We start from the raw sequence: 27,495 nt of genomic DNA, 5'->3' as shown, positions 1-27,495 counted from the left end.
TTGGAGGAAGAACAAAAATGGCTGAGTAAAAGTGAGTCGGATCTGAAAAACGAACTAGAACAAAATCAGAAAATTCTGTGACAACCCTGAGTATAATAGAAATGAAATTAATGTACAACAGACCATTGAAAAGTTCACTGCCCAATTGAAAGAAAAGAAACATTCATTGTTCAATAGGGATATCAAAGATTTCAAGGAGGGAAGAATTTTTGATTATAACCTCCAAGCAAAAATCACCACTTGAGATCGATACGGAACTTTCATCATCTGAATGCGACACAGATAGTGAACATAATACAGGGAGAGGTAGAGGAGCTACGTAAAGCCAGAGAAGACCCTTTAGTGGTAGAAATCGTGGAAATCGAGGGAGGAAGGACAGAAATGATAGAGGGGATTTTTTAGAGAGTAGTGTCAGATTATTTTCTGCGGAACAAGAAATAATATCTACCCCAAAAATGACTTAGGGATGAACTGCAAGTGGTGAATTTAAGTACACGTTCACTACTTGAATCTGAAGCACGATTACTTAAAAAGGGGCTGTCTTTTGTTCCTTTACGTGATTTTGATTTATTTGCGTGGGTTAAATAAAGATTTACAACTTTTCGCAGGCAAATTAAAATGGAAAAAGATAAGCAGACCTGCCAGAAGTTGGGTATAGACGAACAAGATCTCCCAGATGTACAACTCCTAGCGGATCTATATGACGAGGGTCAGCAAAATATGGGTGATGGGCCATTCACAAAATTAAAGAAGCCTTCCAAAAAGCATCCCCCTGTAAACGATAACACGTCAATTGACACGTTTGTAACGGTTGTCACCGAGCAATTGCGTTGCCTGGAGATGACACACAGGGGTGGGGGACAGAGGGGATGTTAACATGACGGCGGACCCTTAAACAATTGGAGCTTGATACAGAAATAATAATCAAGCCATCAGATAAAGGGGGGTAATATTGTTATTCTGGATCACAAACAATAAGAAAAAATGTGTATGAACATCCTAAATGACCCCCAGACATATAAGAAGCTACCCTCTGACCCTACATCTGTGTTCAAGGAGGAACTTAAATAAGAATTTACGTCAGGCCCAAGGAGACAATCTCATAAGCAAAAATGAATTCATATTCCTAAGCACTGACTATCCAATATTGACTACATTTTACAGCTTGCCGAAATTGCATAAAGGGTTGACAACACTTAAGGGCGACCGATCGTGTCTGGGATAGGGAGTCTCACATCAAACATTAGTACCTATGTGGATGCAATTCTAAGACCATTAGTGGAGGGACTCCCGTCCTATGTAAGGGATACAATGGATGTCCTGAAGAGATTGGATAGGATCCAATGTGAAGAGGATACTTGGCTAGCAAGCCTGGATGTCAAAGCCCTATATAGCTTCATCCCCCATGACAAAGGGTGCCAGGCTATACAATTTTTTCTCCAGCAAAGGGGTGATTATTGCCAACGGTATAATACATTTCTTATGAAATTAATCACATTCATCTTGACACAATTTGTTTTTATTTTCTAGCCAGATCTTCCACCAGCTGAGGGGGGTGGCGATGGGGAGTCCATGTGCCCCGACATATGCTAACCTCTTCCTGGGCTGGTGGGAGAGTGAGGTTGTGTTCTCTGAGGAGATGGAACAATTCACGTCATCGATAATGGGAGAGCGGCCACCCACTAGCCCTGACAATGGGGATCCCTAAAGGGCAGTATCTGAGAGCCCGGCGAAACTGCTCAGAGCTAGCAGATTTTTAGGGTGGCAGCGAGGGACCTGCAGGCTCGGTTTAACAACTGTGGGTACCATCAACAACCTTTAAAAAGGGCATACCAACATGCACTTAGTTGCAATCGCAAACAACTTTTGTGCCCAAAGGCTAGGAGTGAGGAAGATAATACGTGCAGGATTGTTGGCACATATGATAGATCCCATCGAGAGATTAAGGAGATCATGTCAACCTACTGGGGGATTCTGAAATCAGACCCCGACATTGGGCATTTGCTAACACAAAATCCTCTTATCACCTATCGTCGGAATTGCAATTTAAGAGACCGGTTGGTCCACAGTTTGTATGTGGCCCAAAAACCAACTAAGTTTTCTAAGTTGTGGCTGAACAATGATGCCAAAAGCACGTTCCAATGTGGAACAAGCTCCTTCAGTAAGTACATAAAGAATGGCAAATATTTCAGTAGCACCGGTACAGGGGCAACGTATGAACTAAGATCATTCATAAATTGCAAAACGATAGGAGTGATTTATCTCCTCACTTGTACATGCAGGATACAATATATCGGCAAAACGAAACGTGAATTCAGAAAGAGGATCGGTGAACATCTTTCTGATATCAGGAATGAGGCAGAAACACCAGTCGCATGTCATATGAATGAGTGCCATGCTGAGGAAGGGGCATGGGTTCAATTTCAGGGTATTGAACATATTACACGACCTATATGAGGGGGTGATGTGGACACTTTATTATTACATAGAGAAGCTGAGTGGATCTTCAGGATGCAAACTATGAAACTGCAGGGTCTAAATGATGCAATTTCATATGCATCCTTTATCTGAGGTGATTTCTCACTCCGGTAAGGATATAAAGCTATATGGCATATGATATACTATGTCAAAGTGTGGTGAGGAACAACTTGACCATACATAGCTCTGCTTTAATCCACGGATGATCCGTGTAATGGTCATAAGTCACAAATGGGCATATACCATGTGTGTCCACGACCTCGTACACTATGTCTCTGCACATAATCCAACAGTACATAGATGCAACCATCACCCCTATAGCCTCGCAGGTTATTTTCCCTGAAATAATATGCACGATCCCTAACCTCATGATGATATATATCGAAGATGCTGTAAGTGACATCTAATCCCTTAGATGGATCACACTAATAAATATGTCTGCAGTGAAATCTATGATCGCTATTTTTGAACGCCAATAGGTTCCCCCACTCATGTGGTTGCTATTAGCAGCAACACTCCCCAGCATCACCACCAGGCTCGGACTGGCCCACAGGGGTACAGGGCAATCCCCCGGTGGGCCCCTGAGCAAGGTGGGCCCCTTGTCTCCCACCCCCTGCACAAGTGGCACATAACACATTACATTTACTGCACTACATACATATATTTAATGTACAGCACCTCAACCAGCCTATGTTAATATAAAAAACTTGTTCTATTATTTATTATATTTGAATGTATCGGTACTGTCGGCCCACATAAGTGTTACTGGTGGGCCCTAGGTACCCCAGTCCAACAATGATCACCACTGTAAACCTGTAGTGGGTGCAGCACAGCGGGAGGAGCGGTGTGACACACCTCCGCTGTGACTGGCTACCCTCTGTAACTGCCCTTGCTGGGGAAGGAGTTAGAGCCATTTAGAGCTGGCGTTCGGGCGGCCGATACAGCCGTCACATCGCCGATACACTGAAATCCTGCACTCCACTCTGTGCAGGGATTCAATTACACAATACCAAATTACCTCCTGTACCTGCTCCTGATGAAGTGTGGGCATACCACCGCACAGAAACGCGTAGAGCAGGGGTAGTGAGGGCTGCACTCAGGGATAGTGTTACTATCGGAGGTGTCCAGAGTGGTTAATCAGCTGTTTCCATTCATCACAACCCAAAGGACTCCTATATCTGGTAAACTGACTTTTGCTCTGTTTAATCCCGTGTGTACCATACCACCTGTATTTGTAACCTCAGACCACTATATATATATTCTTTGTGTGTATAGTGTTATTTCTAGTGAGCCCTTAAGGCGATTAAATATATAATTTAATCTTGTGCTGTCTTGTATCTCGATCACGAATCCCCACGTCCGTGTTTCGGCCTAGATATACGCTACCGCGGGTTGGTTTCTTACCCTATATAATCCCGTTAGCAGACAGGGCTTATATCAAACAAGAAACTGGTGTCAGTCTTCCCGGGCTGAGAACGTGCGGTTTCACTGGGGCAGTGAAAAGGCTCTCTCAGCTTGTTGCCTCTCTGTGCCCGTGTGGACAGGAGGAATCTGTAAAAACTGACCTTACTCACTCCTCCAGGAGGGTGTAACGTCACGGATTGGTAACCAGTGACCATACTGTATCTCGTGAGCTCGATGTAGTTGACGTCTGACGTCAGTCGGGGTACGGTATTCGTCACAGTACACAAACTTTCCCTACTACCAACTTCTACCAACTTTCATTAAAAGATAACACAATTTCAACATGGAAGATTCTCTGCAAACAATTTGGCCTCTCATATCAAATCTCCAAACATCTGCCTTTGAAGGCAACCAGAGTTTTTTGCCAGGGCACATTAATAAGTTGTTCAGGAAGTGGTCTAAAAAAAGTTGTCGGAACATTGGGGGACCTATTTCATCCCAAGGAACCGGGTTGGGCTACTCCTTCGGAGCTGTCCTCTACATTCAAACTGGCAAGGACTAATTTACTACTAATGGTGCAGATTAAATCATACTGCAAGGATTTACTGTGTCATGTCTAATAAGTGGGCTCCTAATGCTTTTGACATCTTTATATTGAGATTCCAACGACCGAGTGTGTGTTTATTGTACCAAGAATTGAGAGACAGGTTTCTCACTCAAAACTCAGATGCTGTGTTGAAGAAATGGGAGTCCATTTTGAATATTGCTGATGTTAAAGACCTGGCCAAGCAGGGATTATTAGCACGTCAGAGAGCTATAGTGAATTAAACGTGGAGGGAAATGCATCAGAAAAATATTCAGGCTATTTTTACATTTAATCTTGAACGTAACACTAGTCAAATAGGACTGGATAACTGAATGCCCATGCTTTGCTCAGAAAGCCACAGATCTCTTTCATGGCCTCTGGTCCTGTCCTAAAATTGATTGGATTTGCTAAACAGAAGGTTTTCTAAGCAGTGCCATCCTGGAGTACCTTAATGAAAATTAGTGTAGAACGTCATATCAGCACAGATGTATGATGGATTGGTCCTGTCAAACTAATATAACTGGTTTCTATGAGGAGGTAAGTTGTACACTGGACCATGGTTAGTCTGGTTATTATGTTTAGAAAAAAAAGACTGACCGTGACAAGGGAACTGTTATGGCAATGGATGTGGAACCACTGTGTATGAAGCAAAACTCATACTCAAAACAATATCTGGTGATACCAGCGCTGCCGCCAATAAGTGCTACACCAGATGGTCCTAGGTGTGTTTGCGCTGCTGCTGGGTTCTTGAGGGTTTAATTGCCAGTACCCTTAATGATACGAAAATTGACAACACAATAGAGCAATGGGGAACCCGCCCTGACTATATAAGAATCCAATAGACATAATAACAGTACTTGCCGTTGGTGCTGTGGGATAGAGTTTATCCAAGTTGCTTTCACTTTCTTTCTCGCTGTAGCGGTGTCTTCAGCTCCCTCCTTCTCCTGTGTGCGGCTCCAGACAGTAGCGCGCGCACGAAGAGAAAGCCGTGCTGTGTATAACCAAGAGTGCGGACCTTCAGTGTCACGTCACACGCTGTTGTCTACGGGTGCCTCCTTGGTACACACTTCCTCCAAGGAGTTGTCTATGGGTCTACGAGTGATTTTATATCAGGACACGGAGGCTCCTATTGCTTATCTCTCTATGTAATGATTTTACCATAGCAGCAAAGAAAAACATTGAGGACACAGAAACCGTGGCAACAGCCCCTCCCCTCAGTCCCAGTGTATATATGGCGTCTTCCCACTGGGATCCTCCTCTTTCTTTGCTGCTACCAGATAAGAACTTTTGTGTTTGGTTTGTTCTCTATCATCGCAGACCCATTTTGCAGCTCGCCCCGTCAGAGTCCTCAGCCGTCCCTTGACCCTGGAGACGCCGTCTGGGGGGGCTCACGTTTTTATATTCTGTATTCTATATTCTGTATTGTATTCAGATTTATATCTGTGTATTTGTAATTTCCTTATCTATTGCTGTGAGGGCGTTCCGGCATATAGAGAGTTCTTCCCTCAGCTCCGCTTCCCCTAAGGCTCGGTCTTTCCCTCCTGCCCCGAGTGAGGCCTCCGGGCGCCGGGGGGGGGGGGGGGGGGGGTTAGTGTTGCACCTTGGTTCTCTGTTTTTACCTGCCGGAGCGTGCACCTTCTCCTTGCTCTTGCAGTTCTTCTGGTCGCGGGCGCCATTTTCTCTGCCGGCCAGTGCTAGTCTTCTTGCCTGTCCTTCGGACCCGAGATATCGCGGGATCTCGGGGACGGGGGAGTTGTTTCCTCAGCGTTTTCTGGCGACCACGCCCCCTGTCTTCCTGCGTCCCTGTCTTCCCGCGTTTGACCGCAGTCTCCTCCGGCCCTGCAGATCTACGGTTTGCGCCCACGCCTGCTCCCAGGTTTTTTCTGTATTGTACCCCTCTTTACCACCGGTTTGGTTTTTCTGCGGGGTGACTTACCCCCAGCATCATTATTAACATGTCGCATCAGCCCTCAAGTTTTACACCACCCCCTGCATTGCCCCCACAGGACCCTTTTTCCAGGGGCCAGGTGCCCCCATTCCCCAGGAGAGTTATGGAGCCCTCTGCTTCAGAGGCTCAAGCCCTAGCTCTGCAGCAATAAATTTCAAATGCCATAATGACGGCTATGGGCTTTATGTCCTCCGTCCTTACACACTCCATCTCCCAGGTTCTGGTAGCCCAGCCTCATTCAGCACACCAGGGTTTAAATTTACCGCTGTTACCACCTCCTTCTGCCTCCAGAACTCACATGACTGATGGTTTTGCTCCATCACTTGAGAACGCACTTGGATCGCGTAAGAGAGAGTGTCCGCGCCAGGCAGAACGTGCGCGGTTATGGAAGTTGGCGCGATCACAGCCCGAGCCGAGTCAGACTCCGATAGGGAGTCTGAGGAGGAGGCACAGTTGCAATCTCTGCATGGTTCAGAGGAGGATTTGGCAGATATTGTGGTGGATCCGACTTCACAGGGTGATCCCTCTCTGAGCCTGCCGCCTTCTGGCGCTTACCCAGATGTAGCTTCAGGGTCTGCCGTTTCCCTTACGGATCCGGCAGGAGAGCCGCTGTTTGATCCTGACTCGTTACACCACCCCCGGTCCTCAGAATGGCTCCCGGCCACACATGTGGCACAATATATGGAGGCCATGATTCGCAAGCCTCTCAATAAGGAGGCCCGCAGCAAGCTACGGGCTGAATGCCCACGGCCACTAATCCCGCACAAAATTTGCGAAACACCAGTGGTGGACCCAAAAATGGTGCTGTTCTTGGCAAAGACGGGTTTCAACCCTCGCAAGGGTTTAGACTCCGTCCTGAGGGCATGCCAAGAGAAGCTGCTAGATATAACAGGCCCTCTGGCGAAAATCTTTGACATGGCCGAACCCGCTAAAGCGGTGGGTAAGCAGGTGGACCCTGAGGAGCTCAGGGGGTGGATTCAGAGGGCCATCTGTATAGCGGGAAATGTCAACACGTCTCTCGCCATAGAAAGGCGGAAAGCGATCTTAATGAAGATAGAGCCCAAGCTGGCCAACTTGGCTTTATCTGAGGCGGGCAAAGATTCCTATTTGGAGACTTCTTTATTAAGGAGCTAGACAAGTATGTAGGTGCCTTTACGGCCCTCGACAAGGCGCAGACGTCTATGCGCAAGGTTTTTCCGAACCGTTTCTCCGCCAGGGCTGGCAGTTCCCTGGGCAGTCTGTCCGGCCAGTCCTCCGTCCATACCCGAGGTTCGAGTAGAGGCTCCTTTGCGTACCGGGCATCTCTGCAAGACCCACGTCACCAACCCACATTCTTCCCGTCCCGGGGCGGACCAGGTCGATGATCCAGAGGGTTCCGAGGACATCCAGGTGCCAGACGTCCATATGGTGAGTCCCAGTTTTCCTCTACTTTCTTCTGTTGTTTGCATTGGGGGCAGACTCCGTCTTTTTTAACATGCGTGGACAAGGGTCACCTCCGACCCATGGGTCTTGTCTACAGTCAGAGGATTCGAGATAGGTCTGCCTCCTCCGCACCCCATGGTGTTGTCCGGCCCAGCACGGTCACTCGTCCACATGGAACTGACAGAACTATACCAGAAAGGGGTGATAGAACTAGCCCCCAGGGGCCACGCGGGAGTTGTCTGCAACATCTTCTTAGTTCAAAAGAAAGGGGGCCTAATGCGCCCTGTTATCAATCTCAAGACTTTGAACACGTTTGTCCAGTATCGCCACTTCAAAATGGAGGGCATCCATCTCCTGAGGGACATGCTTCTCCTGGAAGATTGGATGGCCAAACTAGACCTCAAGGATGCCTACCTGACGGTCCCTGTGGCACCCAGTTCCAGATATTTACTACGTTTTCGATGGAACGATCAAATGTGCCAGTTCACGTGCCTCCCTTTCGGCCTCTCTTCCGCCCTGTGGTGTTTCACCAAGCTGATGCGCCCTGTAGTGGCGTGGCTTCGCAGCCGGGGAGTGCGATTAATTATTTACCTGGACGATATCCTGTTCATGGCCCACAGTCCCTCAGTCCTCCAGGAACACTTGGAAATGTCCATGACGCTCATCTCCAGCCTGGGGTTCATCATCAACCAGGACAAATCTTGCCTAATCCCCTCCACGTCCATGGAGTTTTTGTGTTTCACCATAGACTCTGTCGCTCAGATTCTCAGTCTTCCGCAATCGAAAGTCCGAGCTATTCGCAAGGAGTTAAAACATTCCTTTATGTTGCCTCAGGTGTCCCTGAGACATCTGGCGGGGATAATCGGTCTCTTGGCATCATCCATTCAGGCAATTTTTCTGGCACCTCTACCCTATCGAGCGCTGCAACGCCTCAAAATTGCGCATCTACGGGCGGGAGCGCCTTATGCCGACACTCTCGTTTTGGACGTAGAGACCAGATACGAGTTGATGTGGTGGATCCACAATCTCTCGGTGTGGAATGGCAGGGCGATCTTCGGGGGGCTCATTGCAACGGCGTCTCCACCGGAAGCCCTTGGTCTTTGGACGAATCACGACTCCACATCAACGCCTTGGAGCTCCTGGCGGGATCTTTGGCGATACAGAGCTTTGTCAACGGCACAGTCAGGGCCTGTATCAGGCTCCGTATGGACAATGTGTCGGCGGTCCGATACGTCAATTGCATGGGCGGCACGCGTTCCTCCATACTGACACACTCAGCGAAAGATTTCTTGTCGCGGAATACCTCCCGGGCCTCCACAATATTCGGGCAGACTGGAGCTCGCGTTTCATGTCCGACTCCAGCGATTGGAAATTAGATGTGACAATTTTCTCTGCTGTTTCATCCCGATGGGGCCCCTTCTCTATCGACCTCTTCGAATCACGATTGAACGCACAACTACCCAGATTTTTCAGCTGGCGACCGGACCCAGAAGCGGAAGCGGTGGACGCTTTCCTCCAGCAGTGGTCAGGGTCCCTTATGTATGCGTTCCCGCCGTTCGCGCTGATTCCGAGGGTTCTACTCCAGATTCCCGGGCAATCAGCCGAACTGGTTTTGATTCTACCCTTTTGGAGGTCCTAGTCCTGGTTCCCCCACCTGTTAGAGCTGCTCATCGACGAGCCGGCCCTCCTGCCCACTCACCCTTACTTTCTCAGAGGGCCAGCGGGTCAGCTTCACCAGTTACTTCAGGAAGGATATATATTATGAGACTGGCACTCCCTCGCGTGGAAATAGAGCAATAATAGTGGTGTTGATACACACTGCAGCGACTGAGGAAGGGGAAAGGAGATCCCCGAAACGCGTTTGGTGCTTTTCAAAAGACATCCCCGACAAGAGACCCCCACTGGAAGTTCGTTTATTAATATCCGGATACATATAAAAGAATCGGAGCGCTCCAAAGACAAAGATCCGAAATTTCAGCTATTCAAACTGGTCAGTACAAGTATAATGTGCCTCTCGCGATATTACACCCTGATCGTATGACCAGATACGAGATTTGTGGATAACGATCGAGAGAGACCAGTGACGAACGAACCAGGTGGGACGCTAAACACTGAGAACCACGGGAATATGAACAAATACCGTGAGTAAAAATCAAAAGGATCGAATATTGTGACTGCAGTATAATCGACATTCACCTGTGAGTAAAAACTTTGTGTCCGATTGGATACTTTATCGAATATTTATAGCGCCTTGCATGGATTTTCATGTTATATTGCACATAAGAAAGAAATGCCAATACTATTATAAGGAATAGACTGACACTTTTGGCTTGCGATATTTTGCACATCCAGGACGTATGGTCCCCTTCTTTTTGGACTATTTTTGATTTTTTTTTGAAGTTTTAGATTTTAGGTATTTTTAGGGATTGATATTGTCATTGTATGTCCGCTGCAGCGACTGTTAAGTATTTTAACATTGTATTGTAACATTGTATTTTAATATATTGTGCCAATTAAATATTGTGTATCAACACCACTATTATTGCTCTATTTCCATGCGAGGGAGTGCCAGTCTCATAATATATATATTTTCCATTACGCTTTTGTTGATTTGAGTGAATCAATTTGAGACTAGAGCACCCAATCCAGAATTGTAAGGGGAGTGAGCGGTTTGTCTATACTACTTTTTCTACTTCAGGAAGGAGTCTTGCAACTCCTTGCCTGCAGGGTGTCGGGGGTCCCTGGGACGTCTCGGGCGTTTCGGAGACGACTAGATTCTTACTGGAGAGTGCATGGGCTCCCAGAACTAGACGAGCCTATCGAGCAGCCTGGGACACTTGGACTCGTTGGTGCTTCGCTCGGGATCTGTATCCCGTTGAGGCACCTGTAACTGCAGTATTGCTTTTTCTGTCGTCCTTGTTCGAAGATGGTAAAGCGTACCGCACTATTAATCTTTACAGATCCGCAATCTCTTCTATACATTGTAGTTTTGATGGGTGTCCAGCGGGGCAGCACCCTCTGGTCTGTAGACTGCTCCGAAGCTCTCGTCTCTCCCATCCACCGAGACCTCGTTTCTCCGCGATTGGGATGTGTCAACTGTCCTAAATCTTTTCGTTAACTGGCCGTCTAACGGACAATTGTCGTTGCGACAGTTATCAGCGAAGCTGGTCACCTTGTTTTGTCTGATTTCTTGCAAAAGAGTGTCGGATGTACGGGCCTTAGACCATGACGCCCGTTCGTTTACTCCGGAGGGGGTTACGTTTAACATCTCCCGTTGTACAAAAACCAACATCCGTTCGGTGTCTTATCCTGTTTTCCCCTCTTCACCACAGTTGTGTCCAGTGGCTTGCCTGCAGGAATACGAATTGTGCACGTTCAACTTGCGTTCTTCAGTTTTCCCTCACCAGTTTATTTCTTTCCGCAGGCCCTTCACCCCTGTTGCCAGCGTTACGCTCTCACGGTGGTAAATCTGAAAATAGGGGGCACACCAATAAATATATATATATATATAAATAATCCTGAGAGTGCAAAAGGGTGGTGAAAAATTGTACAAAATACGCCTGACCCAAGAGAGAGTCACAAGAACCACCCTATACATGCACATCCGACAATAGCCAAGTAATAAAATATATATAAAGTTTATTAAACACACCAACAAACACACATTTTAAAAATTGTATACAATATGAACAGCGTGTCGGTGTAAAAATGGGTATCACCGACACATACAGAGTCCACTGAACGTCCACTGAATAGGGACATGCAATATAACCCAGCTATACAAAATATGCACCTATAAACAACATAGAGATAATGTCCGATAAGGTAAGGCCACTAATGAATAAAAGCAGACCACAATGAGGTCAAGTAACAAGAGCCAATACCTGTATAAGCAGCTGGTGCAGTGGACCTGAGTAGATGAGTAACGCCCAACACATATCGCCGGCGCAGTCCGGCCTCCTCAAGGGTCTCACGGTGGGTTAAGTGGATCTTGTCCCTCTCTGGGATTGATACTTTTATTTTCACCGTGCACTCAGTTCGGAGCACGGCAGCCACTTCCATGACAGTTTCTGGAGCTCATTTGGAGGACGTCTTGAAATTGGCAGATTGGTCTAGGGTCTCCACCTTCCAAGAATTCTATTTTCGACCACCGTCTCATGCTTTCTCTTCTGTGGTGGCTCAACTTTAAACTTGCAATAGGAGCCTCCGTGTCCTGATATGAAATTTCATGATTTTCCTATTCCATGACGTAAAGTCATGATTTTATGAAGGACACAGAGGCGAGTATTGCCCCACCCCTCTTACTTGCCCCCCCTCCACATAAACGATGTTTATGTGTGATGATGATCCCTGTTGGCTTCTCAATGTTTCTTTATTGAACATTTTTCCATAAGTTGAAGATGTCATGCCTTGGAGAGCATGCTCCAGCGTTTCTTTGATTCCGAGGTCCGTTCTTCCTCGTACACAATGTTGTTGTTACAGTTAGGAGAGTCACCGACTAAAGTTTTCCAGTCGTACCGGTTGTTTTTCGCCAAGAAGATGTTCATTCACCAAGTTGGACTCAGTTTCGGATGCTGGCAGTACACAAAGAAAGAGGAGGATCCCAGTGGGAAGACTCCATATATACACTGGGACTGAGGGGAGGGGCTGTTGCCATGGTTTCTGTGTCCTCAATGTTTTTCTTTGCTGCTATGGTAAATTCAGTAAAGAGAGAGATAAGCAATACTCGCCTCCGTGTCCTTCATAAAATCATGACTTTACGTCATAGAATAGGAAAATCATGAAATTCTTTGGTACACACACTTCCTCCAAGGAGGAAGTGTGTACCAAGGAGGCACCCGTAGACAACAGCGTCACACTGAAGGTCCGCTCTCTTTGGTTATCCACAGCACAACTTTCCCTTCGTGTGCGCGCTACCAGCCGGAGCCGCGCGCAGGAGAAGGACGGAGCTGAAGACACCGCTACAGCGCAATTACTGAGTTATTATATGTCTAGTGGAATCTTATATAGTCAGCGCGGGTTCCCCATTCCTCTATTGTGTTGTCAAAACTCATACTCAGTAACAGCCCCAGGTAGGCGCAGGCAGAAACACAAGAAACAGGTCCAAGGTTAAGGCTGCAGTAACTGCTTTAACAGATCAGTACATGGGCAGACAACTAAGAACAAACACCTTATCATGGAACTAGTACTGTAAGAACCTAATTGCTCAGGCAAGGGAATGAGGTCAGCAGCACAGTGTTATAGAAGAAGATAAATAACAAATAGAAGCAGCTGTGCAGCTCCACACACAGCAAGGAGAGGAGGGGTGTGGTATTAAAGGCAAAAATAGGAGTAGTAGTAGTTAAATAAGTAAAGTTCCTAATAAAAACAGAGAGGCAGCAACAGGCCTAAGCCGCTGACATAACAGGCACATCCTTTAGATCTAGAGGAAAGAACGTTCCTCCTTCAGCATAGAAGTGGATTCTTTACTGTAAGTGCAAAAAAAAACTCTCGTCCAGAAAAGGCTGTGATGCTAAAAACTTACTAAAACAGCTAAAAAGAGGCCTGGATGCATTTCTTGAGTATATTATTATTATTATTAAAGGTTATAGTTACTAGAATTCTTGAGAAGGGATTTTGATCCAGGAAGTTATTTTGATTGCCTGACTGGAGTCTAGATTTTTCTTGAGGAAAATTGGCTTCTAAATGATGGGATTTTTCTCCTTCCTGTGGATTTTTTGATATTTTTCTATGTACTTATATAGCGCTACTATATTCCACAGCGCTTTACAGACATTAGCATTAAGCTGTCCCCAATTAGGTTCCCTATCAGTATGTCTTTGGAGTGAGGGAGGAAACCAGAGTACCCGGAGGAAACTCACACAAACACAGGGAGAACATATAAACTTCATGCAGATGTTGTCCTTGGTCGGATTCGAACCTAGGACCGCAGTTCTGCAACTTTGCATGAACTTTGCAGGGAACAGGCTAAACTGGATGGACGTATGTCTTTTTTCAGCCTTAGAAATTATACTGCTATGTTAATGTCACATTTGTTTATACTAAGATGCAAAAATGTGGCATTTTGTTCTAATTTTAAAATCGGATAGTTAAAAGAATCTATTGCACTCAGGTTATATTTTATTAATATTAAAATTTTTAGAATGTGTCAAAACATGCAGGGGATCTCACACCTTAGAACAATAAAGTTGTATGCCAAGTTTCCCAAATCTTATTCCCACTGTCATTTTCTATGACTGTTGTAAACAAAAACTATTGTATGTGGAGATGGAGAGGCCAGTAACTAAATTTCCCCCACAAGTGCTCTGTTCCCATCTATTATACAGTTTCTATATTTTTTTACCAAATGTTACTAGAAGTCATCAATCTTTACTCCAATGCTATTTAAATGTGTACCATACTTCCCAACTAATCTGACCTCAGATGGACAGTTCAGGGCAATCACAGCTCGCCTAGCTGGTTTCTGCCAAAGTAAGAAAGGATGGAGACATAAGAGAAAGATCATGGGAGCATCTCATGGTTAAGCACTCACATATAACTTGTATAGGCTTGCTCTTTTTGTAACCTATATTAGCCACTATGCACCATCTGCATTCCAGTTTACAATACAGAGCAAATTTTTTTTACAAGTTGCCTACTGGGAGAACTGTGGTCCTGTGACAACGATTTAGCAGTCCAAGGCAGCCACAATCAGGAGGAAAAAAGGAGAGCTGAACATATGTGTGGATATGCTATGTCTTTAGTCACAAAACTCCTTTAAAGAAGAACAGTTATCTCTTCCAACTGTAGCTGCACAAATTTAGTGGTAGGTGCGTTTTTTTTTTTTCTTCCTAGCCCACCCTCACCCCACAGTCCAGAGCAATTGGTGTTGTTAGTTTCAGCACTTCATACGTTGCTACGGCCATGTACTGACAAGTCACCTGTGCTGAGTTACCAACCGGGATTGAACCAGAGCACTGATTAGATAGCATAATAGAAAAAAAACAGTAAAATCCAGCGGGGAAAGAGACAACAGATTCTCTTTAAAGATAAAAGCAGCATCCTTCAATAGGGCCCTATTCACCTCACTGTTCAGTTAATGCTGAAACTGTACTTTTCAGTTGACAAAAATTTTACAGCATGATTAATGACAGTGGGTAGGTGAAGAGAAGGAATGGAGATATTTTAATACATTAAAATGTTCAGGTCACATCAATTTTATAGCCTATTATGAAAAGCAACCTAATCAAGGGATTTTGAATGACAGATACAGATATTATGACCAAAAGACTGAAGTTGAAAACTTTCTCCACAAATATTGTGTAACTGAAGACGGACTAGTTGCTAGGGTAAATGCCCACGATCAGGATTGCTTCTGGATTTTACACGCGAATTTGCATGCGGAAAATCTGCACCGTAGGTCATGTACAGTGGATATAAAAAGTCTACACACCCCTGTTAAAATGTCAGGTTTCTGTGATGTAAAAAAAATTAGACAAAGAAATAATTTCAGAACTTTTTCCACCTTTAATGTGACCTATAAACTGTACCACTCAATTGAAAAACAAACTGAAATCTTTTAGGTGGAAGGAAGAAAACAAAACACACCCTCTTATAACTGGGGTTTGTAGCTGTGTTCAGAATTAAGCAATCACATTCAAAATCATGTTAAATAGGAGTCAGCATACACCTGCCATCATTTAAAGTACCTCTGATTAACCCCAAATAAAGTTCAGCTGCTCTAGTTGGTCTTTCCTGAAATTTTCTTAGTCACATCCCACAGCAAAAGCCATTGTCCACAGAGAGCTTCCAAAGCATCAGAGGGATCTCATTGTTAAAAGGTATCAGTCAGGAGAAGGGTACAAAAGAATTTCCAAGGCATTAGATATACCATGGAACACAGTGAAGACATCATCAAGTGGAGAAAATATCGCACAACAGTGACATTACCAAGAACTGGACGTCCCTCCAAAATTGATGAAAAGACGAGAAGAAAACTGGTCTGGGAGGCTACCAAGAGGCCTACAGCAACATTAAAGGAGCTGCAGGAATATCTGGCAAATACTGGCTGTGTGGTACATGTGACAACAATCTCCCGTATTCTTCATATGTCTGGGCTATGGGGTAGAGTGGCAAGACGAAAGCCTTTTCTCACGAAGAAAAACATCCAAGCCAGGCTACATTTTGCAAAAACACATCTGAAGTCTCCCAAAAGCATGTGGGAAAAGGTGTTATGGTCTGATGAAACCAAGGTTGACCTTTTTGGCCATAATTCCAAAAGATATGTTTGGCGCAAAAACAACATTGCACATCACCAAAAGAACACCATACCCACAGTGAAGCATGGTGGTGGCAGCATCATGCTTTGGGGCTATTTTTCTTCAGCTGGAAATAGGGCCTTAGTTAAGCTAGAGGGAATTTTGAACAGTTCCAAATACCAGTGAATATTGGCACAAAACCTTCAGGCTTCTGCTAGAAAGCTGAACATGAAGAGGAACTTCATCTTTCAGCATGACAACAACCCAAAGCATACATCCAAATCAACAAAGGAATGGCTTCACCAGAAGAAGATTAAAGTTTTGGAATGGCCCAACCATAGCCCAGACCTGAATCCGATTGAAAATCTGTGGGGTGATCTGAAGAGGGCTGTGCACAGGAGATGCCCTCGCAATCTGACAGATTTGGGGTGTTTTTGCAGAGAAGAGTGGGCAAATCTTGCCAAGTCAAAATGTGCCATACCCAAAAAGACTGAGTGCTGTAATAAAATGAAAAGGTGCTTCAACAAAGTATTAGTTTAAGGGTGTGCACACTTACGTAACCATATTATTTTATTTTTATATTTTTTCTTCCCTCTACATAAAAGATTTCAGTTTGTTTTTCAATTGAGTTGTACAGTTTATAGGTCACATTAAAGGTGGAAAAAGATCTGAAATGATTTATCTTTGTCTAATTTTTTTACATCACAGAAACCTGACATTTTAACAGGGGTGTGTAGACTTTTTATATCCACTGTATATTGTATTCTATGAGAATTTGAAATTCTCATGCACACAATGCAGATTTTTTCTGTGCGGATTTTGACTTACGATGCAGATTTTAAAATCTGCAGCATGTCAATTAATTTTATTTTTCCTGAATGGGTTTTCTTTATTCAGTCCAATGGGGAGAGGAAAATCCGCACCAATTAATGTGTATTGACCGCACAGATTTCCCTGCAAACACCTGTGGATTTAAGTACAGATTGTTTGCACATAAATCTTGAACATGTGCATTTACCCTTAGGGATGCACTTCCTGACAACTATGGGATTTCGCTCTGGTAGACAGGATTAGCGGACGCAGTATAGAGGCAACAACAAGTTCTTTGGATCAAACAGTTGAGCGTTTTATTCACACTTTAGGCAAGTGACAAAGCAAGCAGTCATAATCAAGCAAAGAGTCACCTTGCGGTGTTGGTGGTAATTCACAGTATGCAGCAATTCTGCCTCAAAGAGTCCTTGCTCATAGCAGCACCAACCTGCTTTCACGCCAAACAGGTAGCAAGCCTTCATCAGACACAAGGCTCCAAGATCCCAACACAGAGACATGGCTATTTAAGGACAGCAAGGTGCTGCCAAAACCCGGACCGGCACTTAAAATCCGGTCTGGTATTTGACCTCACCTGGCTGTAAATGAGCCCAACAGCACTGGGAGGAAAATACCTGTTTTCCCAGACCAAACCTCTCACTGTGTCACATCCCCCCCCCCCCTCCCCCTTTGTTCAATCCTGAGGGGGTGAACACACGCCAGACAGTGTACCCGGGACAGAGCATCCGCATTTCCTTGTAACTCGCCTGCCCTGTGTTCCACCAAAAACGTAAAGTTATGTAGGGAGAGAAACCATCAGGTGCCCCGGGCATTTCTGTCCTTGGCCTGGCTCATCCACTTGAGAGAGGAGTATTTTCTCCCCAATAAATAATAGCGAAGAGATTCTAGTGCCCACTTGATAGCCAGGCACTCTCTCCACTATACTATACAGAGTCTAAGCTGGGGTGAGCTTACAGCTGAGGAAGACAACGGGATGCTCCTCCCCGTTGACTTCCTGGGACAGTACAGCACCGAGGCCTACTTCGGAGGCATCAGTCTGTACTATAAACTCCCTTTTGAAGTTGGGCGTCACCAAAACCGAGGACCTGCACAGGGCCGACTTCAAAGCGGAGAAAACCTCTTCCGCCAGATCATCCCAGCGAACCATCGTTGACTTGTGTCCCTTCAAGAGTCCTGTCAAGGGCGCGGCTAAAGTAGCAAAGTGGGAAACAAACCTCATGTAATAGCCCACCATTCCCAGGAATTACTTTATTTGCCTAGTGATGACAGGTCGGGGCCAATTCCGTATAGCCTCTATTTTGTTCACTTGGGGTTTGATGACATACCCCAGGTACTTAGTCTCTTCTAAACCTATTGCCAAAACAGAAACTACCGGGCTTGTCCTAACCTCTCGATGAGCTCAGCCACAGGGCATGGGATACGCATCAAGTTTGGAAACCTTGTTAAGTTTTCGAAAGTCGTTACAAAACCGCAACGTCCCATCCGGCTTGGGTATCAATACTATAGGACTGGCCCACTCAATTTTTGACTCCTCAATGACGTCTAGCTGCAACATTAGATGCACCTCCTCCGATATGGCTTGTCACAGAGCCTCGGGTACCCGGTATGGTTTTAATCAGACTTTTGCCTGAGACTCAGTGACAATGTCATGCTGGATTATGGAAGTGCGTCCAGAGAGGTCCGAGAACACATCAGTGTTCCGACTAACGAATTCCCTGGCCTCCTGAGTCTGTTTAGAGGAGAGGCTGTCTTCTGTACAGGTTTCCCTATCTTTCCACGGTTTGAGTAAATTCACATGGTAAACCTGCTCCAGCTTTCGCCGCTCTGGCTGGTGTAATTTGTAGTTTACATCTCCAATTTTCTCAAGTACCTCGTAGGGCCCCTGCCACCTAGCCAGGAACTTACTGTCCACAGCCGGCACAGAACCAAAACCCAATCACCCGGTTTAAAAATCCGGACCCGAGCCTGCCAATTATAGAGCCGACTCTGGGCTCGCTAAGCTGCCTCCATATGCTCCCTAACAAGAGGCAACACTGTCTCTATCCGATCTTGCATCTGGCTAACGTACTCAATGACACTTATGTGGAGTGCGTTGTTGCTCCCACGCCTCTTTGGCCTCGTTCAAGAGACCACGAGGGTGTCTGCTATATAGCAGTTCGAAAGGCGAGAACCCAGTAGAGGCCTGGGGTACCTCTCGCACTGCGAACATGAGATAGGGCAGAAGGAGGTCCCAGTCCTTCCCATCTTTAGCCACCACCCTTTTCAACTTATTTTTTAATGTTTAGTTAAACCGTTCTACTAGACTGTCCGTTTGGGTATGGTAAACAGACGTCCGTAGCTGTTTTATGTGTAGCAACTTACAGAGTTCCCTCATCACTTTGGACATAAAAGGGGTCCCTTGGTCGGTCAGTACCTCTTTAGGTAGTCCTACTCGGGAAAACCTCTCCATTAACTCCTTAGCTATGAGTTTGGTGAGGTATGTTGCAGTGGCACTGCCTCTGGGTACCGAGTGGCGTAGTCTAGAATGACTAAGATGTGTTGATGCCCTCTGGCGAACTTCGGTACTGGGCCTATGAGGTCCATAGCTATTCAGTCAAACGATACTTCGATAATCGGGAGAGGTACTAGGGGACTACGGAAATGTGGCTGGGGGCTAGTTATCTGGCAGGTTGGGCAAGACTTACAAAACTCTTCTACTTTGAATATGCTGGGCCAGTAAAACTGCTGTAGAATACGATCCTGAGTTTTCTGCAGCCCCAGGTGACCCCCGAGAACATGTTGGTGGGCTAGATCTAACACAAGCTTGCGATAAGCCTTGGGGACCACCAATTGTTCAATAGGCTCATCCCGTAGTTGGTTTACCCGATACAACATATCTTGATGAACCACAAAATGGGGAAACACTGACTCTGCCCCAGGTTGTTGTGATTCACCATCTACTATTAACACATTTTCCAAGACGCTCGGATAGGGTTGGGTCCAGATGTTGGGCAGTACCAAAATTATCCCCGGAGACATTGAGGTCTGCCAATTCAGAACCCAGCGGCAAGTCCTCTGTGACAAACTGCCATTTGCCACTGGGCATTGTAGAAAACTTATGGCTAGCCTCCTGCCCTACGACTACGGCCTCGGGACATATTACCCTTCAAGAACAGTGTAACAGAACTATGCCGCATGTCTGGACTGTTAATAGGACCGAACGCGGTTGGAATTTGTGACAGACCCATCCGTATGGATTAAAAAATGGCACCCAGATAGCTAATTTTATTGTATTTGTGTACTCTGAGCGGCATTCCCCTAATGATATACCCTCAGACTTGAGCTATCTGGGAATATGTTGGGTGTCTGTGTTTGCTGTGAGGGTGTGACATTGTGTGTTTGGGTGGTGATTCCTGTCCTGTTGTTCCCACATGTATATTGGTGATTTCCCTTTGTCCTGAGAGATAATTGAATTGCTCTTCGGGTGTCTCCAGGGCAGAGAGGAGGAAACCATGATGCATTGTGGGGATGTGTTGTGTCTGTGTGTCCTGAGTGCTACGTATCTGTCCTGTGTCACAGCCTTCCTTCTGGTCCCCTAGGGGCGTGTACACCAGATGGGGACCTGCATAAATACGGGCGGGTAGCCCTCAATAAAGTGTTCATGTTTTTCTAACCCTTCAAAACGGAGCCTCGTCTCGTTATTGGAGGGAATTGCTGTATCACGCTGGGGATTGCTATGCTCTGCATATTCCCTGGAGCTTTAATCTCTTTCTTCTTGTCCCTGATACCCTCTCCTGGAGGAGAGATCTTTCCCACACGGTCCTGAATGCTGGAGGTTCATTCAGGGTGGAAGGAAGACCGCGCGGCTCCAGTTAAGCTACGGCGGTTGTGGAGTCTGCGGGGGTTGTGGTGTCCAGTGCGGTGCTTGTGGTCCTCGGCGCAAGCTAGGAAGCGTCCATTAACGGAAGGTGATCCGTTACATTGGTGGCAAGCGGTGGGATGGCTTCCCTAGTGCGAGGAGCAGCATCCTGGGAACACCAAGCAAAACTGGAATATTGGTATAGACACATACGGTTTGACACTATACTGAAGAGGCGGTTGGCTATCTACGGGCCCCACCTAACAGAGGAACTTGTACCGGAAGTGAGGAGAGAACTGGCGGACTGTCTGCAGAAGGAAGCAGAATATCGGGCAGAGATAGCGAAGTATTCCGTCCCTGCGCCCCAGCAAAAGCGTGAGTTACAGGGGGCCGAAGGTGTCGTCCTTCCCCCCCAGCGGCAGTGTGTACCCCAGGGGGCCGAAGGTGTCGTCCTTCCCCCCCAGCGGCAGTGTGAACCCCAGGGAGCTGAAGGTGTTGTCCTTCCTCCCCAGCGGCAGTGTGTGTTACAGGGAGCTGAAGGTGCCCTCCTTCCTCCCCAGCGGCAGTGTGTACCCCAGGGGGGCGAAGGTGTCGTCCTTCCCCCCCAGCAGCAGTGTGAACCCCAGGGAGCTGAAGGTGTCGTCCTTCCTCCCCAGCGGCAGTGTGTGTTACAGGGGGCCGAAGGTGTCGTCCTTCCCCCCCAGCGGCAGTGTGAACCCCAGGGAGCTGAAGGGGTCGTCCTTCCTCCCCAGCGGCAGTGTGTGTTACAGGGAGCTGAAGGTGCCCTCCTTCCTCCCCAGCGGCAGTGTGTACCCCAGGGGGCCGAAGGTGTCGTCCTTCCCCCCCAGCGGCAGTGTGAACCCCAGGGAGTTGAAGGTGTTGTCCTTCCTCCCCAGCAGCAGTGTGTGTTACAGGGAGCTGAAGGTGTCGTCCTTCCTCCCCTGCGGCAGCCTGTGTTTCAGGGAGAGGAGCGCAGCACCCTCTCTCCCCAGCAGCAGCTTACCATAACAAGGGGAGACACCAATCGCCCAGACGGCGCAGATGGGACCGTGGTCTCTGCGCCTGACCTACCGGATTGCTGAACAGCCTGTCCAGATCCCCCACTACCCTCACCAGGACAACAGGAGGAGGGGTAAGTACAAATTCCCCTCCCCAGTTAACTCCTAACGTGGCCTCCGGGTTAACAGAGGCGATGTTAACCCCTACTGACTCCCATGTTCCTCTGGCTACTGAGCCGGACTATGGTCTCAGCACCCCAGCAGAAGAGCTGGCAGCTGGGCAGAGTGCAGACGGCCTCGGCCCTCCCTCAAGTCCCCACAGCAAAATACCCAGGTGCAGTAACTGTTTCTTGTGGGTGGGTCACCCTTGTACCTGTTTGTTGTGGGTGGGCTACTCGGGCATTTGGTTACTGTGGGTTGGTGGATCGACTAACGGAGGCACTGACCGACAGAAGGTCACGTGCCTGGTTAGTCTTCCCCCCAAAGGGGAGATGTGTGACAAACTGCCATTTGCCACTGGGCATTGTAGAAAACTTATGGCTAGCCTCCTGCCCTACGACTATGGCCCCGGGACATATTACCCTTCAAGAACAGTGCAACAGAACTATGCCGCATGTCTGGACTGTTAATAGGACCGAACGCGGTTGGAATTTGTGACAGACCCATCCGTATGGATTAAAAAATGGCACCCAGATAGCTAATTTTATTGTATTTGTGTACTCTGAGCGGCATTCCCCTAATGATATACCCTCAGACTTGAGCTATCTGGGAATATGTTGGGTGTCTGTGTTTGCTGTGAGGGTGTGACATTGTGTGTTTGGGTGGCGATTCCTGTCCTGTTGTTCCCACATGTGTATTGGTGATTTCCCTTTGTCCTGAGAGATTATTGAATTGCTCTTCGGGTGTCTCCAGGGCAGAGAGGAGGAAACCATGATGCATTGTGGGGATGTGTTGTGTCTGTGTATCCCGAGTGCTACGTATCTGTCCTGTGTCACAGTCTTCCTTCTGGTCCCCTAGGGGCGTGTACACCAGATGGGGACCTGCATAAATACGGGCGGGTAGCCCTCAATAAAGTGTTTCATGTTTTTCTAACCCTTCAAAACGGAGCCTCGTCTCGTTATTGGAGGAAATTGCTATATCACGCTGGGGATTGCTATGCTCTGCATATTCCCTGGAGCTTTAATCTCTTTCTTCTTGTCCCTGATACCCTCTCCTGGAGGAGAGATCTTTCCCACACGGTCCTGAATGCTGGAGGTTCATTCAGGGTGGAAGGAAGACGGCGCGGCTCCAGTTAAGCTACGGCGGTTGTGGAGTCTGCGGTGGTTGTGGTGTCCAGTGCGGTGCTTGTGGTCCTCGGCGCAAGCTAGGAAGCGTCCATTAACGGAAGGTGATCCGTTACATCCTCCACGTCTCCCACCATCACACTTAGCGGGGTTGTCTCCCTCTCTTCCACCAAAGTAGCGGCCACCCCTACCGCTGGCCCTTCGGTCTCAGGTTCCCAGGGTTCTGGTCTCCCCCTGAGCTGGGCCACTCTCCTGGGGTTACCCGTGTCTCATTAGGTATCAGTCGTTCTCATAGCAGGCCACAGTGCCGGGAAGTCTCTCCCTATTATAAGTTTATAATGTAGATTTGTGGCGACAGCCACCTCATGGGTCCATCCACGAGCCACCATGGTTAGAGACACCAGTGCGGTGTGGTAGTCTTTTAAGTCTCTGTGGATGCACATCACCCTGACTTTCCGGCTAGTATACTCAGTGGACCGCACCAGGGTAGCCCTTACTAGGGTCACCAGATTCCCTGAGCCCAGCAGAGCCTCCGCTGGAGTGTCTCCCACTTCCACCTGGCACAAGTGATCTAGAGACTCTGGGGTACCTGTTGCACACAGCTTCCTGGCATATAGCCACTGACGGTAGCCATAGTTAGTGTCCATGGGCTCAACCTGATGAGGACAGTCAGCCCTTACATGGCCAGGCTCCTGACACCGCCAGCAGAGTATCGGAGCAAAGTCCACCGTGGGTACATCCCGGGCGGGTTTTATCGGCTCAAATCTCCGGGCCTGAGGTGGAGATTTCCGGGGTTTGATGACCCCCCTCCCGACAGAACCCTCCTTTAGATTCCTGGTAACTTTATAGCGTTCCACCAGGTCCACCATCTCAAGGGCATTGCCAGGAGACACCTGACCGATCCAGTGCTTGAGAGGGTATGGCAAAGCCCTCCAGAACATGTCAGCTAACAGACGATCCAGCATAGCAGTGGGACTCAGCACGTCAGGCTGTAGGGTTGTTTCGGGTATTGAATTTTCGATACCGAATCAATACTTTTGGCTGGTATCGACCTCGATACCAGGATTTGCCTTTTTTCAATACTAGGCTTCGCTATTGCGCAGTCTACTATCAGAGAACAAGGAGTGCGCTGCTCTCAGCAGAACAGGGGCTGCCACCAATAAAAGTAAATGTTTAATATAAATCCCGGAGGCGGGTGCTGGCGGGGAGCTGCGATTAAAGGCAGTTAACCCCTCAGGTGCCGCACCTGCCTCCTGTATTAAATGTTAATTATATTATCATTGGTGGCGCAGTGCGTCCTTCCCCCCTCCTCCCCAGTATTAAAATCATTGGTGACGCAGTGTGCCTCTCCCCCCAGTATTAAAATCATTGATGGCAGTGGCCACAGGGTCCCCTCCTCCTCATTGGTGCCGGTGGCAGTTCCGATCGTAGCCCCAGCAGTGTAATCCTGGGGCTCCGATCGGTTTACCATGGCAGCCAGGACGCTACTGAAGCCCTGGCTGCCATAGTCAGCTCCCTGTTGCTGTGTGTACTATGCAGAGGGTAGCAGGGAAAGTGTGAGATTCTATTCACCCTGATAGAGCTCTATCAGGATGAATAGGACAAGGTATTAAAAGATCCCAGGTACTGGCCCCTAAGGGGGAAAATAGTTATTAAATGAAAAGTAAAAAAAAAAGTATAAATCACCCCCTTTCCCAATTTTACATATAAAATATATAAACAATAAATAAACATATTACATATCGCCACGTCTGAAAAGTCCAAACTATGAAAATATTTTTAAAAATGTCTTATGCGGTGAGCGCCGTAACAGAAAATAAAATTCATAAAAACTGCGCGATTCGCCATTTTTTTTGTCACCTTGTCCCCCCAAAAAATAGGATCTGACTGTTCTATTATGGGTCAGACATTCCGTAAGAATGCACGCGGCTTTTTTTGGTGTTTTATTTTTTTCGAATGGTATCTAGTATCGCAATACTTTTTTATGGTATCAAAACCAAATCAAAATTTTGGTATCGAAACAACCCTATCAGGCTGTAGCCATTTTTGCAAGAGGTGAAGTAAGTTATAATACTGGGGTCTTGCAGGCTCAGCCAGGTTGAACCCCCACCGATGCACCCGCTGGGCCGGGACCAACACATTCACCCCAGTCTTGCCAGAATTTCACCCTTTACTTTCTGGTAGTCAGCCGCTTGATCGTCCGGCAGGTCGAAATACACCCACTGGCAATCGGATGCCAGGAACAGAGCGACGACCTTAGCCCACTGGTCACGGGGTAGCTTTCCCTGATGGCCACTTTCACGTATATAGTCAGGTAGGTTTCGATGTCGTCTGCGGGGGGTCATCTTAGGAAACACGGCACGGAATGCTTTCCGGGCATCGTGGACGCTCAGCGTTGCTCCTGCTGTCTGCAAAGCCATCACATGTTGTAGCAGCAACTGGTTGGTCTCCTGCTGCTGCTGCTTATTAGCCTCATGTTGCTGCAGGTTTGTCTCTCGCTGCTGCAGATTAGCCTTCATGAGGGACTTCACAACCGCCTCCATTTTGTCGTGGGGCACTGGTTGTAATACAGCTGGTTTAATGTACGACATACAACCGTGCCTGAAAAATACAGAAACCCAAAAATATCGTCGTTCACGCCAGCCTCACTGCTCTTGCCCGCATCCTCCACCAATTGTGGCGTTTCGCTCTGGTAGACAGGATAAGCAGACTCAGTACAGAGGCAACAACAAGTTCTTTAGATCAAACAGTTCAGCGTTTTATTCACACTTTAGGCAAGTGACAAAACAAGCAGTCAAAATCAAGCATAAAGTCACCTTGCGGTGTTGGTGGTAATTCACACCATGCGGCAATTCTGCCTCAAAGAGTCCTTGCTCATAGCAGCACCAACCTGCTTTCACGCCAAACAGGTAGCAAGCCTTCATCCAGACACAAGGCTCCCAGATCCCAACACAGAGACATGGCTTCTGAGCCCAGCTGCCTATTTAAGGACAGCCAGGTGCTGCCAAAACCCGGACCGGTATTTGACCTCACCTGGCTGTAAATCAGCCCATCAGCACATGCTGGGAGGAAAATACCTGTTTTCCCAGACCAAACCTCTCACTGTGTCACACAACCCAAAATAAATGACTAGGGTTGCTAGGTAGTGTATCCCTAGCAAGGTCTGTCATACAAGACTAGGCTGTTCACATCTCAGATGAAATGCCAATGTGTTGGCAGCAAAGGAAAGAAGCAGCTTGGCAACAGTTATGCCATTCCCCTTCATAGGTCAGTAAAATATTACAAGAAACACTAGAATTCATTCATTAATGACAACAGTAATTTAGATTGATTTCTCCAACAATCTGTTATAATACTTTTTAGTCCAGTAAGACCAGATGGATTTTAGAGAATTAATGATTTTACAGAAACATTTTAAAAGGTTACAAAATACAAAACAAATAAATAAATAAATAAAAAGCATGGAAAACTTACATTCCAAAAAGTGCTCCTCCAAGATGAGCTGCATGATCAAAAAACTTCCAGCCCAGTACCAAACCCATAGAATCCAAAGCAAGGATAACCTTGAGAGCCTGTGTAAGATAACCATCAAATAGATTAAGGAACAAAAACTCAAATAAGATGCACTTTATTGTGTGAATAGCGAAAACTAATTCAGATGCAAATGTCTAAATAACATGATCACAACAGTCATTAATTTGAGGCAGTGTAGTTAAAACTAGGGACACCACAGTGGGGATCTCTTAAGTATCACTCAAATCACCTTTCTCAGTGGTGAATTTCATCAAATACAGATCGCTCCCGCTCCCTGAAAATCTGTTCTGTAATACATGAAAAATTAGGAAGTTTCTGAAAAATTGTATTACTTACCGGTAATTTGATTTTACAGAGCCCATGACAGCAACACCAGAGAGAGGAGGATCCGCCCTCCAGAGACAGGAAACCTGCAGAATAAAATGGGCGGACACTCTCCTCCCCTTCAGTGAGTTTTCCAAGTATCGGAGGAAGGCCGCCAACACATGCTAGACATGTAATTAAACTTTTTTTTTTTTGCAACACCCGTGCAGTATAGAAGGACCACCAGGGAGGGAAAACCAGGGTGCTGTCATGGGCTCTGTAAAATCAAATTACCGGTAAGTAATACAATTTTTCCTATCGCCCCTGACAGCACCACCGGAGACTTACTAGAGTAATCCCTAAGGGTGGGAAGGAGAGAGCAGAAACCCTTTACCAAAGGAAGAATCTCCAGAAAAGCTCAAGTCCAGCCTGTAGTGCCTAAAAAAGGTGAAAAGGTGAAGACCAGGTGGCTGCCCTGCAAATTCTCTCGATTGGGGCAGAGGACCTCTCTGCCCAGGAAGCAGCTACCGCCCTGGTCGAGTGAGCCTTCAGACCAACAGGAGCAGACAACCCCGAGGATAGGTAGGATAAGGAAATGGCAGAAACGACCCACCGCGAGATAGAACTTTTTGAGGC

General features: G+C 46.9%; 1 protein-coding gene across 1 annotated transcript in view; it reads right to left on the bottom strand.

The window, feature by feature from the left end:
• Positions 1–27,495, bottom strand: part of PARL (presenilin associated rhomboid like) — a 111,928-nt gene that overhangs the window by 34,173 nt on the left and 50,260 nt on the right. Inside the window, exon 9 of the mRNA XM_040422209.1 lies at positions 26,497–26,594. Coding sequence (XP_040278143.1) covers positions 26,497–26,594 — 98 coding nt within the window. The remainder of the gene's footprint in view (positions 1–26,496; positions 26,595–27,495) is intronic.

The sequence above is a fragment of the Bufo bufo genome, chromosome 3 (assembly GCF_905171765.1).
Source record: "Bufo bufo chromosome 3, aBufBuf1.1, whole genome shotgun sequence".
Lineage (NCBI taxonomy): Eukaryota > Metazoa > Chordata > Amphibia > Anura > Bufonidae > Bufo > Bufo bufo.
This window is presented reverse-complemented; position numbering and strand designations above follow the sequence as displayed.